This window comes from Xenopus laevis, chromosome 4L (assembly GCF_017654675.1).
Source record: "Xenopus laevis strain J_2021 chromosome 4L, Xenopus_laevis_v10.1, whole genome shotgun sequence".
Taxonomy (NCBI): domain Eukaryota; kingdom Metazoa; phylum Chordata; class Amphibia; order Anura; family Pipidae; genus Xenopus; species Xenopus laevis.
The window spans coordinates 270787-288711 of NC_054377.1; the positions used below are offsets into that span (position 1 = coordinate 270787).

Consider the following 17925-nt stretch of genomic DNA (forward strand, 5'->3'; position numbering starts at 1 on the left):
CTTTAATCAGCTGTCAGCTTTAGAGGCAGTTAATGGTTATTGGTGGGCCCAGCTCTGCATTCACCAAGGGATACTGCTCTGATTCTCTGTACTTCCTGCTCCTGGGCTGTTCTCTTTCCCATGGTCAGACAGGAACCTCCCCCTGGGTAAGTGAATCCAATCTCCCCCAGTACTTACCCAGGTACAGAGCTCTGATTCTCTGTACTTCCTGCTCCTGGGCTGTTCTCTTTCCCATGGTCAGACAGGAACCTCCCCCTGGGTAAGTGAATCCAATCTCCCCCAGTACTTACCCAGGTACAGAGCCCTGATTCTCTGTACTTCCTGCTCCTGGGCTGTTCTCTTTCCCATGGTCAGACAGGAACCTCCCCCTGGGTAAGTGAATCCAATCTCCCCCAGTACTTACCCAGGTACAGAGCTCTGATTCTCTGTACTTCCTGCTCCTGGGCTGTTCTCTTTCCCATGGTCAGACAGGAACCTCCCCCTGGGTAAGTGAATCTCCCCCAGTACTTACCCAGGTACAGAGCTCTGATTCTCTGTACTTCCTGCTCCTGGGCTGTTCTCTTTCCCATGGTCAGACAGGAACCTCCCCCTGGGTAAGTGAATCTCCCCCAGTACTTACCCAGGTACAGAGCTCTGATTCTCTGTACTTCCTGCTCCTGGGCTGTTCTCTTTCCCATGGTCAGACAGGAACCTCCCCCTGGGTAAGTGAATCCAATCTCCCCAAGTACTTACCCAGGTACAGAGCTCTGATTCTCTGTACTTCCTGCTCCTGGGCTGTTCTCTTTCCCATGGTCAGACAGGAACCTCCCCCTGGGTAAGTGAATCTCCCCCAGTACTTACCCAGGTACAGAGCTCTGATTCTCTGTACTTCCTGCTCCTGGGCTGTTCTCTTTCTCATGGTCAGACAGGAACCTCCCCCTGGGTAAGTGAATCCAATCTCCCCAAGTACTTACCCAGGTACAGAGCTCTGATTCTCTGTACTTCCTGCTCCTGGGCTGTTCTCTTTCCCATGGTCAGACAGGAACCTCCCCCTGGGTAAGTGAATCCAATCTCCCCCAGTACTTACCCAGGTACAGAGCTCTGATTCTCTGTACTTCCTGCTCCTGGGCTGTTCTCTTTCCCATGGTCAGACAGGAACCTCCCCCTGGGTAAGTGAATCTCCCCCAGTACTTACCCAGGTACAGAGCTCTGATTCTCTGTACTTCCTGCTCCTGGGCTGTTCTCTTTCCCATGGTCAGACAGGAACCTCCCCCTGGGTAAGTGAATCCAATCTCCCCCAGTACTTACCCAGGTACAGAGCCCTGATTCTCTGTACTTCCTGCTCCTGGGCTGCTCTCTTTCCCATGGTCAGACAGGAACCTCCCCCTGGGTAAGTGAATCCAATCTCCCCCAGTACTTACCCAGGTACAGAGCTCTGATTCTCTGTACTTCCTGCTCCTGGGCTGTTCTCTTTCCCATGGTCAGACAGGAACCTCCCCCTGGGTAAGTGAATCCAATCTCCCCCAGTACTTACCCAGGTACAGAGCTCTGATTCTCTGTACTTCCTGCTCCTGGGCTGTTCTCTTTCCCATGGTCAGACAGGAACCTCCCCCTGGGTAAGTGAATCCAATCTCCCCCAGTACTTACCCAGGTACAGAGCTCTGATTCTCTGTACTTCCTGCTCCTGGGCTGTTCTCTTTCCCATGGTCAGACAGGAACCTCCCCCTGGGTAAGTGAATCTCCCCCAGTACTTACCCAGGTACAGAGCTCTGATTCTCTGTACTTCCTGCTCCTGGGCTGTTCTCTTTCCCATGGTTAGACAGGAACCTCCCCCTGGGTAAGTGAATCCAATCTCCCCAGTACTTACCCAGGTACAGAGCTCTGATTCTCTGTACTTCCTGCTCCTGGGCTGTTCTCTTTCCCATGGTCAGACAGGAACCTCCCCCTGGGTAAGTGAATCCAATCTCCCCCAGTACTTACCCAGGTACAGAGCTCTGATTCTCTGTACTTCCTGCTCCTGGGCTGCTCTCTTTCCCATGGTCAGACAGGCACCTCCCCCTGGGTAAGTGAATCTTCCCCAGTACTTACCCAGGTACAGGACATTAGAACTCTATACTTGGTTGGAAGTTGTTAGTGATGGAAATCTGCACAGTCCCCAAATTTTACCCCTTTAAATGTTGAAATGATCCCAGATATGAAAGGTTGTCTCCCTAATAAATAGTGTAATACAGACAGGGTGACAGAGCCCCCCTTTAGGTTCCCCTTGCTCCCCCTGCGCTTGGTACTGACCTGGAGCGTTTAGGCGTCAGCTGATCATATTCCACTTGATGTTTCAACGGAATTAGGGGGCGAATGGCCTCAAACAAAGGCAAACGGGAAGGATCATTGATGACCAGTTTCAGGTCCCCCACAAACACTGGGAGGTTCATTGACCTTTAAGAGACACACAGTGACACAGAGCTTGCACTTCAATCTATGACTTACATAGCAAGTAATGTACAACATCAAACTTGTCAGAATTTACCCCCCCCCCCCCAAGCCCATGAGAGGGAGGCAGTGGTTACTCGATGCAACATCTGAATAATTCAAATAGCAATTGATGGGAGCTGAGCAGAGGCGGCAGGGCTTTATGGACCCACATCAATTAGTCCCGACTGAAACAGAAAACTATTGAGCCACACAAAGAGCACATGGAAAATTTCAGGCTACTGAGGGAGGGGTAAAAAGCCTGGAGCTCTATTGGCAGTTCATATTGCTCAGCTTTGGGGTACAGCAGAGAAAGTGTCAGCTCTTGGCTTATAGTCAAACCTAGGAAATACTATGAAGTTGCCCCTATTCTTCTAGGAAGTCTCTCACTACATATTGGAATATTGTTGCTGGGAGTTGTTGCTGGGAGATGCTTTCCACAAGACATTAATGAGGTTCCAATTTATCCCGCAAGCGGTCATTTGGGTTGAGGTCAAGATTCTGTTCAGTTCTCCCATCTCAAGAAACCCATTCTGTACAGGAAAGGCCCCCCCAAAATGTTGCACAAAGTAGGAAGCACAGAATTGTCAGGAATATCATTGTATCTCTATATATATATATATATATATATATATATATATATATATATATATATATATATATATATATATATATATATATATATATATATATATATATATATATATCAATGTAGTCTTCTTAAGCCTAGGAGTGTGAGAGGGGCTTTGGGGAACTTGGATTTAATGGAGAGTTTTAAGTAAATGTCATTTCCTGAAGAAAAGGGGCAGTTGGGCAGAACTTACTGATAATACATGTGCAGCACATCGTACAGATAGTCCTTCTCTGCCTCATTGTCTATGCATTTCTCAACCTAGAAAAGAGCACAACGACATATTACATATACATGCTCACCTACCTTTACTCCTCACCTTTCTGATATTCACTAAACCCAGAGCAGCCTTTGGACAAGGGGCATCCAAGTTTGCTCAGAATCCACGCATGGTGGAATCCATCAGAACACTAGCTAAAGGTAGAGTGGGGTAACAACAAGGGCAAGATGGAGACAGTAGGACAAGATGGAAACAGTAGGGTAAGATTGAGACGGTAGGACAAGATGGAGACATTGGGACATTGGGGCAAGATGGAGACAGTAGGACAAGATGGAGACATTGGGGCAAGATGGAGACAGTAGGACAAGATGGAGACAGTAGGACAAGATGGAGACAGTAGGACAAGATGGAAACAGTAGGGTAAGATTGAGACGGTAGGACAAGATGGAGACATTGGGACATTGGGGCAAGATGGAGACAGTAGGACAAGATGGAGACATTGGGGCAAGATGGAGACAGTAGGACAAGATGGAGACATTGGGGCAAGATGGAGACATTGGGGCAAGATGGAGACATTGGGGCAAGATGGAGACAGTGGGGCAAGATAGAGACAGTAGAACAAGATGGAGACAGTAAGACAAAATGGAAACAGTAGGGTAAGATGGAGACAGTAGGACAAGATGGAAACAGTAGGACAAGATGGAGACATTGGGGCAAGATGGAGACAGTGGGGAAAGATGGAGACATTGGGGCAAGATGGAGACAGTAGGACAAGATGGAGACATTGGGGCAAGATGGAGACAGTGGGGCAAGATAGAGACAGTAGAACAAGATGGAGACAGTAGGACAAAATGGAAACAGTAGGACAATATGGAGACAGTAGGACAATATGGAGACAGTAGGGTAAGATGGAGACAGTAGGACAAGATGGAGACAGTAGGGTAAGATTGAGACAGTAGGACAAGATGGATCTGGGAGGGCAACATGGAGACAGTAGGACAGGATGGTGATAGTAGGGAAAGACAGAGACAGTTTGGCCCTGTTGTGTCAATCACAGGGCAAAATAAAGACAGTATGGCAAGATGGAGACAGTAGGGTAAGAGAGAGACAGTAGGGTAAGTAGGAGACAGCAGGGCAAGACGGAGATAGTAGGACAAGATGGAGACATTCTAAGTAAAATCATTCATCAGAAATGAGAGGCCATACCTGATACTGGATATATTGTCGGAAGAATATTTTTAGGAGCCTTTTGGGTCGTTCATTGATATAGCACATGTTCCCAAAAAGGTAGGATAACCCCTTAAGTGCCAGGCAGGTGCGGGAGCTGCAGTTCCCAGAGCAGAGCAAGTGATAATGTGGCTGTTATGCTGCTCTACTCACTTTGTACTCAGGGACACTGGGATCACATTACTGTACTGGGACTGTCAGGGAGAAAACTCAATCGCACCTTCTGCAGAATCAGGAACAGCTTTAGGAACCCTATGAGGGGTCATCAACCTAGGCTCTGTCACTAGTAGGAACACCGAGTACTAATAATGTAATCATGTAATACAAACTCAGCAAAGCAGAGCTGTCTCTCTAGTCTCTGTGAAGGGAGTGTGACTGTGGGATAGCAGGTATAGTAGGGAGAGATGTGTCTATAGTAACAGTGGATAATAGTCTCTGGCAAGGGAGTGTGACTGTGGGATAGCAGGTATAGTAGGGAGAGATGGTGTCTATAGTAACAGTGGATAATAGTCTCTGGGAAGGGAGTGTGACTGTGGGATAGCAGGTATAGTAGGGAGAGATGGTGTCTATAGTAACAGTGGATAATAGTCTCTGTGAAGGGATTGTGACTGTGGGATAGCAGGTATAGTAGGGAGAGATGTGTCTATAGTAACAGTGGATAATAGTCTCTGGGAAGGGAGTGTGACTGTGGGATAGCAGGTATAGTAGGGAGAGATGGTGCCTATAGTAACAGTGGATAATAGTCTCTGGGAATGGAGTGTGACTGTGGGATAGCAGGTATAGTAGGGAGAGATGGTGTCTATAGTAACAGTGGATAATAGTCTCTGGGAAGGGAGTGTGACTGTGGGATAGCAGGTATAGTAGGGAGAGATGTGCCTATAGTAACAGTGGATAATAGTCTCTGGGAAGGGAGTGTGACTGTGGGATAGCAGGTATAGTAGGGAGAGATGTGTCTATAGTAACAGTGGATAATAGTCTCTGGGAAGGGAGTGTGACTGTGGGATAGCAGGTATAGTAGGGAGAGATGGCGCCTATAGTAACAGTGGATAATAGTCTCTGGGAAGGGAGTGTGACTGTGGGATAGCAGGTATAGTAGGGAGAGATGTGCCTATAGTAACAGTGGATAATAGTCTCTGGGAAGGGAGTGTGACTGTGGGATAGCAGGTATAGTAGGGAGAGATGGTGCCTATAGTAACAGTGGATAATAGTCTCTGGGAAGGGAGTGTGACTGTGGGATAGCAGTTATAGTAGGGAGAAATGGTGTCTATAGTAACAGTGGGATAATAGTCTCTGGGAAGGGAGTGTGACTGTGGGATAGCAGGTATAGTAGGGAGAGATGGTGTCTATAGTAACAGGGGATAATAGTCTCTGGGAAGAGAGTGTGACTGTGGGATAGCAGGTATAGTAGGGAGAGATGGTGTCTATAGTAACAGTGGATAATAGTCTCTGGGAAGGGAGTGTGACTGTGGGATAGCAGGTATAGTAGGGAGAGATGGTGTCTATAGTAACAGTGGGATAATAGTCTCTGGGAAGGGAGTGTGACTGTGGGATAGCAGGTATAGTAGGGAGAGATGTGCCTATAGTAACAGTGGATAATAGTCTCTGGGAAGGGAGTGTGACTGTGGGATAGCAGGTATAGTAGGGAGAGATGGTGCCTATAGTAACAGTGGATAATAGTCTCTGGGAAGGGAGTGTGACTGTGGGATAGCAGGTATAGTAGGGAGAGATGTGTCTATAGTAACAGTGGATAATAGTCTCTGGGAAGGGAGTGTGACTGTGGGATAGCAGGTATAGTAGGGAGAGATGTGTCTATAGTAACAGTGGATAATAGTCTCTGGGAAGGGAGTGTGACTGTGGGATAGCAGGTATAGTAGGGAGAGATGTGTCTATAGTAACAGTGGGATAATAGTCTCTGGGAAGGGAGTGTGACTGTGGGATAGCAGGTATAGTAGGGAGAGATGGTGCCTATAGTAACAGTGGATAATAGTCTCTGGGAAGGGAGTGTGACTGTGGGATAGCAGGTATAGTAGGGAGAGATGGTGTCTATAGTAACAGTGGGATAATAGTCTCTGGGAAGGGAGTGTGACTGTGGGATAGCAGGTATAGTAGGGAGAGATGTGCCTATAGTAACAGTGGATAATAGTCTCTGGGAAGGGAGTGTGACTGTGGGATAGCAGGTATAGTAGGGAGAGATGGTGCCTATAGTAACAGTGGATAATAGTCTCTGGGAAGGGAGTGTGACTGTGGGATAGCAGGTATAGTAGGGAGAGATGTGTCTATAGTAACAGTGGATAATAGTCTCTGGGAAGGGAGTGTGACTGTGGGATAGCAGGTATAGTAGGGAGAGATGTGTCTATAGTAACAGTGGGATAATAGTCTCTGGGAAGGGAGTGTGACTGTGGGATAGCAGGTATAGTAGGGAGAGATGGTGCCTATAGTAACAGTGGATAATAGTCTCTGGGAAGGGAGTGTGACTGTGGGATAGCAGGTATAGTAGGGAGAGATGGTGTCTATAGTAACAGTAGATAATAGTCTCTGGGAAGGGAGTGTGACTGTGGGATAGCAGGTATAGTAGGGAGAGATGGTGTCTATAGTAACAGTGGATAATAGTCTCTGGGAAGGGAGTGTGACTGTGGGATAGCAGGTATAGTAGGGAGAGATGGTGCCTATAGTAACAGTGGATAATAGTCTCTGGGAAGGGAGTGTGACTGTGGGATAGCAGGTATAGTAGGGAGAGATGGTGTCTATAGTAACAGTGGATAATAGTCTCTGGGAAGGGAGTGTGACTGTGGGATAGCAGGTATAGTAGGGAGAGATTGTGCCTATAGTAACAGTGGATAATAGTCTCTGGGAAGGGAGTGTGACTGTGGGATAGCAGGTATAGTAGGGAGAGATGTGTCTATAGTAACAGTGGATAATAGTCTCTGGGAAGGGAGTGTGACTGTGGGATAGCAGGTATAGTAGGGAGAGATGTGTCTATAGTAACAGTGGATAATAGTCTCTGGGAAGGGAGTGTGACTGTGGGATAGCAGGTATAGTAGGGAGAGATGGTGCCTATAATTTATAGTATATTTTATAGTTTATAGCAGAAGTCAATAACTCACAGGAGGAAATTAATGCTCTTAAAGGGCCCATGGACATTAACCAATCAGCTGCAGTTTAAGCAGATTGACTGATCCATTGGGAAACTGCAGAGAAAACCAGTTCCATTCTCGGGCTGTCACATAAATCAGAGGCGCTCAATAGGCCAATAACTGTGCCCACATGTCTCCACATTTCTTTTGGGCTTGTGAAATGGGAAGAGATGGGGTATAATTAGGGTTGGAAACAAACCAGCAAAGAGCCCGAGCTGTGGGCATGAGGTCACACTAAAGGGCCACAAGTCCCTGGGTATATACACATAGAGTTTGCCCCAGTGCTGGGTATATACACATAGAGTTTGCCCCAGTGCTGGGTATATACACATAGAGTTTGCCCCAGTGCTGGGTATATACACATAGAGTTTGCCCCAGTGCTGGGTATATACACATAGAGTTTGCCCCAGTGCTGGGTATATACTCATAGAGTTTGCCCCAGTGCCCTATTGATGATACAACTTGGCACCCACACAACAGTTACACTTAGGGGCCTATTTATCATGTGGTGTAAAACCCGTTATGTTGCCCATAGCAACCAGTCAGCAATTAGATTTTAACCTACAAGTTAGAAAACAAACGGAAATATCTGATTGGTTGCTATGGCAACAACACTGGTGATGTTTTACACCACATGATAAAAAGGGCCCCTATGTGCACATCATAGACTGGTGGGCGTGGCTAAAATACAGGAATTCTGGGAGAATTCAGAGGGTAAAACACGTGGCACATTTGAGTGTTTGTGTTGGTAAATAAGCCCCAATGTGCCCTTAGCAACCGCCACCTGTTCCCTCAGTTTAATGTCTGTGAGTGGAATGTGGAGCCCGTTGTGCTGCCATACTGAACAACTGATTGATCTGCACATGGCAATAATCTCCATGGGAAATCACAGAGCAGGTCAGAGGGGGGATGAGCAATTCTGGAGCAATTCTAATAAAATGCTGATCCCTCCCCTGTCCTTGTACTAAACACAGGGGCAGTGACAGTCGGGGGTCAAATCTCCTGACTCCTCCCACTTCTGCAGGTTCCTTTGTACCTTGTGCTGCAGCCAGAAAAGCAGAGGATTATGGGTCCCTCCCTGAGTTAATAGCGGCTGTATAGTGTATATAGTGAATAAAATACCCCCTTTTGTAAAATATAGGGATATTATAAGTTACCGACCATATAAAAACAAGAGGCCGAAGGCCGAGTGTTTTCATACAGGTCATGGAACTCCGAGGTAACTTCTAATATCCTCATATTTTACAACAGGGGGTACTTTATTTATTATAACACACAAATTTCAATGAGTCATGTGACAGAAATGACATCAGAACTCACCGTTTATAAGGATATAATTTACAGGATATTCATGGCTTTTGTGTAACTATATATTATATAGTTATATATATGTATAACCCAGGAGAGATACGTGTCAGACAGATACTCATTACTCCTGTAGGCTGAGTGGATGTAAATGCCTTACATGCAACAACACTCCCTGCCCCCAAGAACATAAAGACAGGACTGGCAAGTTTGTGCCCAAGATGTTGGGAATTACAACTCCCAGCAGCCCTTGCCCATATCATTCACACACGTAGTGATGTACCCACTAAACACATGACAAACATTAGGGTGCACTTCTGGCATTGGCATTAGGTACCCAGCAGGCAGAGTCAGCAGGGGGAGTGGGAGTTGCAGTTGTACAACAGCCCAGCACCACTCACAAACAACTACACTGGGTCACCATGCTGAGTATTTGCCATCATTCAATGCTGGAATCAATACAATGGCCCTCACCCGACCCTATCCCCTCCAAACCTGGTGAGTATATATCTGCCCTGATGAGTATATATCCGCCCTGATGAGTATATATCTGCCCTGATGAGTATATATCCGCCCTGATGAGTATATATCTGCCCTGATGAGTATATATCTGCCCTGATGAGTATATATCTGCCCTGATGAGTATATATCCGCCCTGATGAGTATATATCCGCCCTGATGAGTATATATCTGCCCTGATGAGTATATATCTGCCCTGATGAGTATATATCCGCCCTGATGAGTATATATCCGCCCTGATGAGTATATATCTGCCCTGATGAGTATATATCTGCCCTGATGAGTATATATCCGCCCTGATGAGTATATATCCGCCCTGATGAGTATATATCTGCCCTGATGAGTATATATCTGCCCTGATGAGTATATATCCGCCCTGATGAGTATATATCCGCCCTGATGAGTATATATCCGCCCTGATGAGTATATATCTGCCCTGATGAGTATATATCTGCCCTGATGAGTATATATCTGCCCTGATGAGTATATATCTGCCCTGATGAGTATATATCTTCCCTGATGAGTATATATCTTCCCTGATGAGTATATATCTTCCCTGATGAGTATTTGTCTGCCCTGATGAGTATATATCCGCCCTGGTTAGTATATATCTTCCCTGATGAGTATGTCTGTCCTGATGAGTATATGTTTGCCCTGATAAGTATACAGTATATATGCCCTGATGAGTATATATGTGTGTGGGTTAGTATATATCTGCACTGTGTGAGAGTCACTGGGAGAGGAGTCAATGGCATTACTGATACAGTAATTGTCTGAGCTCAAGAGCTTGCAGTTTATGAGTGTGAGAGTCACTGGGAGAGGAGCCAATGCCATCACTGATACAGTAAATGTCTGGGCCCAAGAGCTTGCAGTTTATGAGTGTGAGAGTCACTGGGAGAGGGGCCAATGCCATCACTGATTCAGTAAATGTCTGGGCCCAAGAGCTTGCAGTTTATGAGTGTGAGAGTATTTGGGAGAGGAGACAGAGCCATTGCTGATGGGAGGAAAGTTGCAGGAGGTGTGAGGGCCATAGTCCAGGTGAGTGCAATGGTGGCAGGAATGTTCCCTGTCAGTCCCAGGGCACAGTGGCACCTGAGGGGGTAATTTCCCTTACCTTGTGGCGGAACTCTCTGGCGATCTTCCTCTCCATGATGCCCGGCAGCAGCCCGTGACAGGTGTGTGATCCCTCAGCCTCCACCTGCTGCTCCTGGGGATAAACATGCAAAGGGGAGGGGCATGACATGCAAACAACTTCCTCATTGGCTGTCTGATCAAACTCTCCCGACACCTCTGTGACATCTGCATTCTCATTGGTCACAGCTGTCCCCCTATTCTCTGATCATCTTCTGTGTCTCTTGTTCCAGGTACCAGCCGGTCCCACGCACAAATTATTCCCTACCCCCTGGGTTACACACTCTGTGCCAGGAACAGCCAGTCCTACCCACAAACTATTCCCCTACCCCTGGTATCTACCCCCTGGGTTACACACTCTCTGCCAGGAACAGCCGGTCCTACCCACAAACTATTCCCCTACCCCTGGTACCTACTCCCTGGGTTACACACTCTCTGCCAGGAACAGCCGGTCCTACCCACAAACTATTCCCCTACCCCTGGTACCTACTCCCTGGGTTACACACTCTCTGCCAGAAACAGCCAGTCCTACCTACAAACTATTCCCCTACTCCTGGTACCTACTCCCTGGGTTACACTCTCTATGCCAGGAACAGCCGGTCCTACCCACAAAATATTCCCCTGCCCCTGGTACCTACTCCCTGGGTTACACACTCTCTGCCAGGAACAGCCAGTCCTACCCACAAACTATTCCTACCCCATGGGTTATACCCTGTGTGCCAGGAACAGCCGGGGCAGAATTTCTAAATGATTATATTCTGAAATGTTCTTATTTCCATGAGATGAAGTTTATATTAAATCTTCATTTTAGCAATAGTTTCCGGTTAAGCTGTTCTCCCATATCATGGTCATTGGGGGGCTCTTAGGGTCTGTGTTGCTGCAGAAAGGCCCCCTAAGGGTGTGACCTGTCAGTGCAAAGCCAGAGATCTCCATGTGTTTCTGTGGGTTGTGTCTGTTCTGGTGCATTAACCACTTGTGTGTCAGTGGGTGCCTCCTTCCAATAAATCAGCTTCACCCTGTGCAGAGAACAACGGCCATGCAAATTGCCTTATAGATCATTATTTAAGTAGTTCCACACTCCAGAAAAGAGAAACAATCTAATTGGCGGAAAAACTCCCTCTGGAGGCTTCACATGAATAGTTGGTTGACTTGCCCTTTAATGAGATGAATCAATGGCAACTCATTGCAACAACATGGCGCTTGGGATTTATTAATGTCCCTACAGAAAGGTCCGAGTGAGATGAGAAGGAGACAATGACATTGGATGACGCACAGAACTTGAGGTCACTCAGGACAATGAGATTATTAGTAAAGTTCTGTTTAATAGCGGTCACAAACTGCTTGCCAAATGTCTATAATGCCAGGAAAAGTCCAAATTCCTCCTCTATTATTCAGGCCCTTCACTCACCAACTCTTCTTTATAAGAATCTTAATCTGGTTCCCAAGACACGCTCTGCTGGACCCCTCTCTGCAGGCTCCTGGCCTGGAACAAACCCCCTTGGACTTTTAACAATTGGGCAGCCCCCCGCCTACCTGCCAGCAGTAATAGAACATATTAGTATATCAGTTATCCTGCTACAGCACGAATGTCAGTCAGTCTGTCCTTTACGGCAATGCTGCACTGTGTCACTCCACTCTCTCTTGTGGTGCAGCGTTGGGTATTGGGCTACAAATATTGGTGCCCAAAATGCTTGAGTTTGTATCTGTGCATCCAAATCCACTCCATCAGTTTTTTGGCTTCTGTATAAAGACATGAGCGTGACATTACCCTTCAGATGGGCCATTCCAGGGGGGCCAAACCCATCCTTCTAGAATTGAGGCGCCTGAGTTTTGTGGCAGGTTCTGATCCACAAATGATCTATCTGGGCCCCTTGTGTTGCTATAGGGTGCACATAGCATCTACATGAACATAATAATAATCAGCACCAAAACCAAAAAGTTATTGTAACTGGGATTTTATATCTCTAGATACATCTGCCCAAACATGGGGAGCAGAATAAAGGTTCTATGGACGTCTGGCGGATAATAACCAATACATAATGGTTCCTAACAATCAGTCGCATTATGCACGGCTATGAGCGATTGAGCAGATAAGGGGGAGTCAGTGGGGTTCCCTTAGATCCAGTATCCGCTCCAGGTATGTCTAAATCCCACACTTATTGCTCTTGCACTTAAAGAGCTTACACTCATTGTTGTGCCTTAAGTGATTGGAAGAAATGAAACCCAAGCTGCGGGGCTGCACATGCCTTTAATGACTTGCTGTTAACAGACTTCTTGCTAAAGACTGAGAACAACAACTGCTAAACCCATTCGGATCTTTTCCTCCCTCCTCTATATAAGTGTCTCTAGCAGTAGGAGAGGGAGGCCTGGCAGCACAATATTGTTGTGTGATGGGAAGTTTCTATGGGAAGATTTATTGTGTAACACAGTTTCATATATATTAAAAGAAAAAAAGTCCACCTTGTGAGTTTAGTACCTTTGAGGATCCACAGGGTTTAATAACTTGTCGTGTGGGCAGTATTTCAAACATTTTTAATATGTATTTTTGAACAAATAATGTATTTTTATGGACTTTTAGGAGATACTTTTTGTTATAAGCGGTGATTAGTGCTCTAGGAACTGGGGTAATATCCCATTAGCTACGGCCCATTTTTTGACTGGCAGTTATATTCCCCTAAGAGACAATAAGTTTCCCCATGAGTAGGACCATGAGTAACACGGTTTTGGACCCCACAAACTCCCATCATTATATGCCATTCCCTGCATGCCAAAGGGAATGGAATATAATGATAGGCCACACCCCCATACCCACTAGGACACACCCACATCAATGCTCCTGTATATGCTGCTACCTGTATACTAGAGCAATTGCCCCCATACATGTCCTGCCCCTGAGCTCATATTTGCCTGGATCTGGGCACTTTTTGTGCTGTATAGAAATAAACATATACTCACTGTACACATGGGAGTTTCTCCTGCATCAAGCTGCGTTCCACCTGCATTCAGTGCTTGATGCGCCTGTGTCAGTTTGGACCAATAAGAAGAATAGGCTTTGTTTTGTCCTGCACCCGCTGCAGAGGAATGCGGGAAAACCCAACGCAGGAGAATGCAGGGCTAAATGCTCATGTGTAAGAGCCCTAAATGAACAAACACACACATACATATATATATATAATACACAAAAGCCATGAATATCTTGTAAATTATATCCTTATAAACGGTGAGTAGTGATGTCATCAGTTATAAACGGTGAGTTCTGATGTCATTTCTGTCACATGACTCACTGAAACTTGTGTATTATAATAAATAAAGTACCCCCTGTTGTAAAATATGAGGATATTAGAAGTTACCTCGGAGTTCCGTGACCTGTATAAATGGTCATGAAACTCCTTGGTAACTTATAATATCTAGTGGCGGAAATACAGGGGGAGCAGGGGGTGCGAGCGGGCCAGGGCCCACACCCCCTCAGGGCCTGCAACCCCTCAGGGCCCCCCGGCAGCCCCTGCACCACTGAAAATGCGGGCGGTACGGAGGGGGGCGGGGCCCGGCTGCACGTCACGCACCAGAGCCTGCCCCCCTCTAGTTACGCTACTGATAATATCCTTATATTTTACAAGAGGGGGTACTTTATTGACTATATATACAGCCTGCCGTGCCACATAAATGAACATACACATGCATGATCAATACATACCTTGGACATTCAGGGGCAAATTCACTAACATTCGTAGTTTCGCCAGGCGCAACTTCGCCGCACTTCGCCGCACTTCGCCAGGCGTAGTTTTGCCAGCGCTCCGCAAATTCACTAAAATCCGAAGTTGCGCACAGGGGTAGCGTAAGGTTGCGAAGTTGCGCTAGCGTTGATTCGCTAAGATAGCGAAGTTTCGCTAGCGAAGGCTAATTTGCATACGGCGCCAAATTCAAATTTCAATGGAGGAACACGTATCAGCACTACAAATGCCTAGAAAACCTTCAAATCTGCAAATAAAAATGTTATTTTGCCCTACACATGTGCCCACTGTCTAGGTAAGTTGCCATGAGTCAGGAAATGTAGGGGGGAAGGAGGGGAGCCCCAAAAAAAATTTCGATCTTTTTCAGCCTATCACCCATAATGTAGAAAACACGCCAGCGTTTTTTGTGACTTAGAAAAAATTTTGACTTTTTTTGAAACAATCCCTATCTACTCTATTGCGCTTCGCCTGGTCTGAGGTGGCGAAGGAAGTCTAGCGTAAAAGGTAGCGTTCCGTACACTGCGCAAGTTAGTGAATTTGCGTAGTTACATCGCTAGCGAAAATTCGCCAGGCGTAAGGGTGCGAAGTAACACTAGCGAAACTACGCCAGCGTTCGTTAGTGAATTTGCGCAATAACGAAAATGCAAAACGCTAGCGAATTAATGCTAGCGAATTAACGCTAGCGTTCGGCGCTTCGGCGCTTAGTGAATTTGCCCCTCAGTGTATGTCAGATGGAAGCTGCTCAGGTTACTGCATTACTGTTATGTAAACTCCACTAAGTAACACACAAGTAAATAAAGTGCTACGCAATATGTTGGCGCTATATAAATACATGTTAATAATAAATAAGTATCAGCTGGTATTTATGGTGAACAAGTCACTTGGGCTCACTTACTAACAATTGGCAAATTTACAACAGGGTAGTAAAGCCAGCCATACACTTAATGTTGCCCTCCTCTCCTCATAGCTCATCCTAGACCCCCATTAGTATCTGCGTTTAGGCAGCCTGGCTTAATGTGTGAATGTCAGAATATAGATAAATGGAGGGCACAGAATCAATCCAAATATTTCACAATATGTGTTGAGAGGTGCAGAAAACCTAAAGTGACCCCTACACAGAGTAACCAAACACTCACAATATCATATGTCGGGTTTGCACACTCCAAAAAACTTATGTCTAAGATTCAGGTGACATCGCAACAAAATCTTTTTACTGTTTAAAAGAATCAATTTGGCAATTACAACAATGTTTACATAAACAGTCCAGCATATATAACAGTGATATACATATATACCACCCAAGGAGCGGATACACCTGCCAAAAATGAGAATGACCCCAATGTTTCAGCACAACGGCCTTTGTCAAGGGGATCTAAACTGATTCTTTTAAACAGCAAAAAGGTTTTTTTATGATACCACCTCAGTCTTAGACAAAAGTTTTTTTTGAGTGTGTAAACCTGATATATGATATTATAAGGTATGAATGTCACCATGGGGGCCCAGATTTCTCCCAGCAACCAATCAGGGCAGGAGCTGCAGGTAGAACAGTGACAGCAAAGAAGAGATTGGCTGCCATTGGCCATTGAGCCCCAGTGCAGGACATTTATTTCCCATGAATCTTTAGGGTTGTCATACTGGATACTCTAACTAATATCTATTGTTGCAGGAGAATTAGGGTTACTCAGACGCCACATCTACTACCCCCGGGCACTGCCAATAGGCACAAAGACACAAGTAGACTATTCTCATTCTTGGTATTTACTTCATTGAATGAGAAGGTGCAGCACCCAGCGATTCCAATGCAAAGTTTGGTGACTCAATTCTCTGGAACCCCAAAAACTGCAGGAATTCTGGGGGAAACCCCCAATTTCTCTCTCTTTTAATGACGCCATGGCCTGGTATAAAAACCATTTGCTTTAGGGGCCCCAAGGCAACCGGAGAGGCTGGAAAGGGTCAATAGAAAAAGTGATTCCTCTGCCATAACATTAAACCCAGTGCACATTTCATTAATTCTTCCCTTTCTCTTCTCCTAAAAACCAACATTTCCTGCCAAATCCTCCCCCCTCAGTCCAATTAAATCCCCCCTCTAATCTCCTTGTCACTGCATTGCAATTACACAGGTGAATGAGTTCTGCCAACCCCCCCAAAACAGATCCACTAACACCTCTGGAATGCCAGCGGGGGGGTCTCATGTAATAGTCTTTATTGTACCTGGGATACAGACTGTCTGTGAGTGGGGGGTCTGCTAATATTTACTGGGTACCCCTTGTGTTTATCACTAAGTGACCCCTCATAGTGATTGTCCCCTCCAATTGCTGACGACGTCAGTTACATATTTGCTTGGTGCAAATGAGGATCCTTAGCTTTACACATGCGTGGGCATTACTGCTGCTCGGGTGGTACTCAGCACACAATGTATATGGCACAGCCTGGGCAAGTAAATGTCACCAACTGAAGAAATAGACACTTGGGGTCTACAAAAGCCCCCAGAGCCATGTCTCTAGTGCTAAAAGGGCTAAATATTGTGCAATGAATGAAATCTCTTCTGCAGGGATAACTGCCAGTGCACTGTGAGTAGAGTGCCAGCAAGTCTCCATAAGGAGAGATCCCCAATATTTCGCTAGTGGGGCAGTTACAGGCTGGACCCCCTGTGCTAGTACGTGGCCACCAGTCTGCGCTGCTACCTGTTCCTTTTCAATAAAGCAGCAGAAAAAAAAGATTTGGGGCTGGAGCTGTAACTGTATCCCGGGAGTGTAATGTTATCCCAGAGAATGGGAGCGAGGGAGTGGGGGCAGATCTCTGCATCTCCCACCTGCTCATTACACCTCCCTGCAGACATGTGCACCAGGTGCTCCTGATCCCTCCACTCTGAAGCATTTCAGGGGCTCATACTCAAGCTGAGACCTATGGAGCCTGTTCACCCATGCCCAGCAGCTCTGCCAACCTTACTCCTGGCATCCATCTGGGTACTACCAGGTGAGCATCTTCCCAGCCAACGGTTAGCTGAGATTCTCTGTGCATTAGTCGCCACACTTAGGGTTGCCTGACATTCCTGTGCATCCGTCTACTGATTTAGGGTTAGTTGAAATTCCCTGTGCATCGGTCTCCTGAATTTGGGTTAGCTGCGATTCCTGTGCATCAGTCTCCTGAATTCGGGTTAGCTGGGATTCCTGTGCATTGGTCTCCACTCTCCACACTTAGGGTTAGCTGGGATTCCTGTGCATCAGTCTCCTGATTAAGGGAAAGCTGAGATTCCCTGTGTAACAGTCTCCTGAATTCGGGTTAGCTGAGATTCCTGTGCATTGGTCTCCTGAATTAGAGTTAGCTGGGATTCCTGTGCATCAGTCGCCTGGTTTGTTTACCTGGTATTCCTGTGCATCTCTCTCCTGAATTAGGGTTAGCTGGGATTACTGAGCATCAGTCTCCTGATTAAGGGATAGCTGAGATTCCCTATACATTGGTCTCCTGGTTTAGAGTTAGTTGGGATTCCTGTGCATCGATCTCCTGATTTAGGGTTACCTGGGATTCCTGAACATTGATCTCCTGATTTAGGGTTACCTGGGATTCCTGTGCATCGGCTGA

The 17925-nt window shown here is 46.2% G+C and overlaps 1 protein-coding gene across 2 annotated transcripts in view; it reads right to left on the reverse strand.

Moving 5' to 3' along the window:
• ush1c.L (USH1 protein network component harmonin L homeolog) overlaps positions 1 to 10697 on the reverse strand; it is a 35552-nt gene extending 24855 nt beyond the window's left edge. Inside the window, exons 1-3 of one of the 2 annotated variants that reach the window (XM_041589631.1) lie at positions 10596 to 10697; positions 3270 to 3337; positions 2269 to 2412 (exon numbers count right to left, since the gene is read on the reverse strand). In XM_041589631.1, the coding sequence (XP_041445565.1) occupies positions 2269 to 2412; positions 3270 to 3337; positions 10596 to 10631 (248 nt within the window). In that variant the 5' untranslated portion in view covers positions 10632 to 10697. The remainder of the gene's footprint in view (positions 1 to 2268; positions 2413 to 3269; positions 3338 to 10595) is intronic. The other variant, XM_041589630.1, reaches the window with a different exon arrangement.
• Positions 10698 to 17925: the final 7228 nt, after the last annotated feature.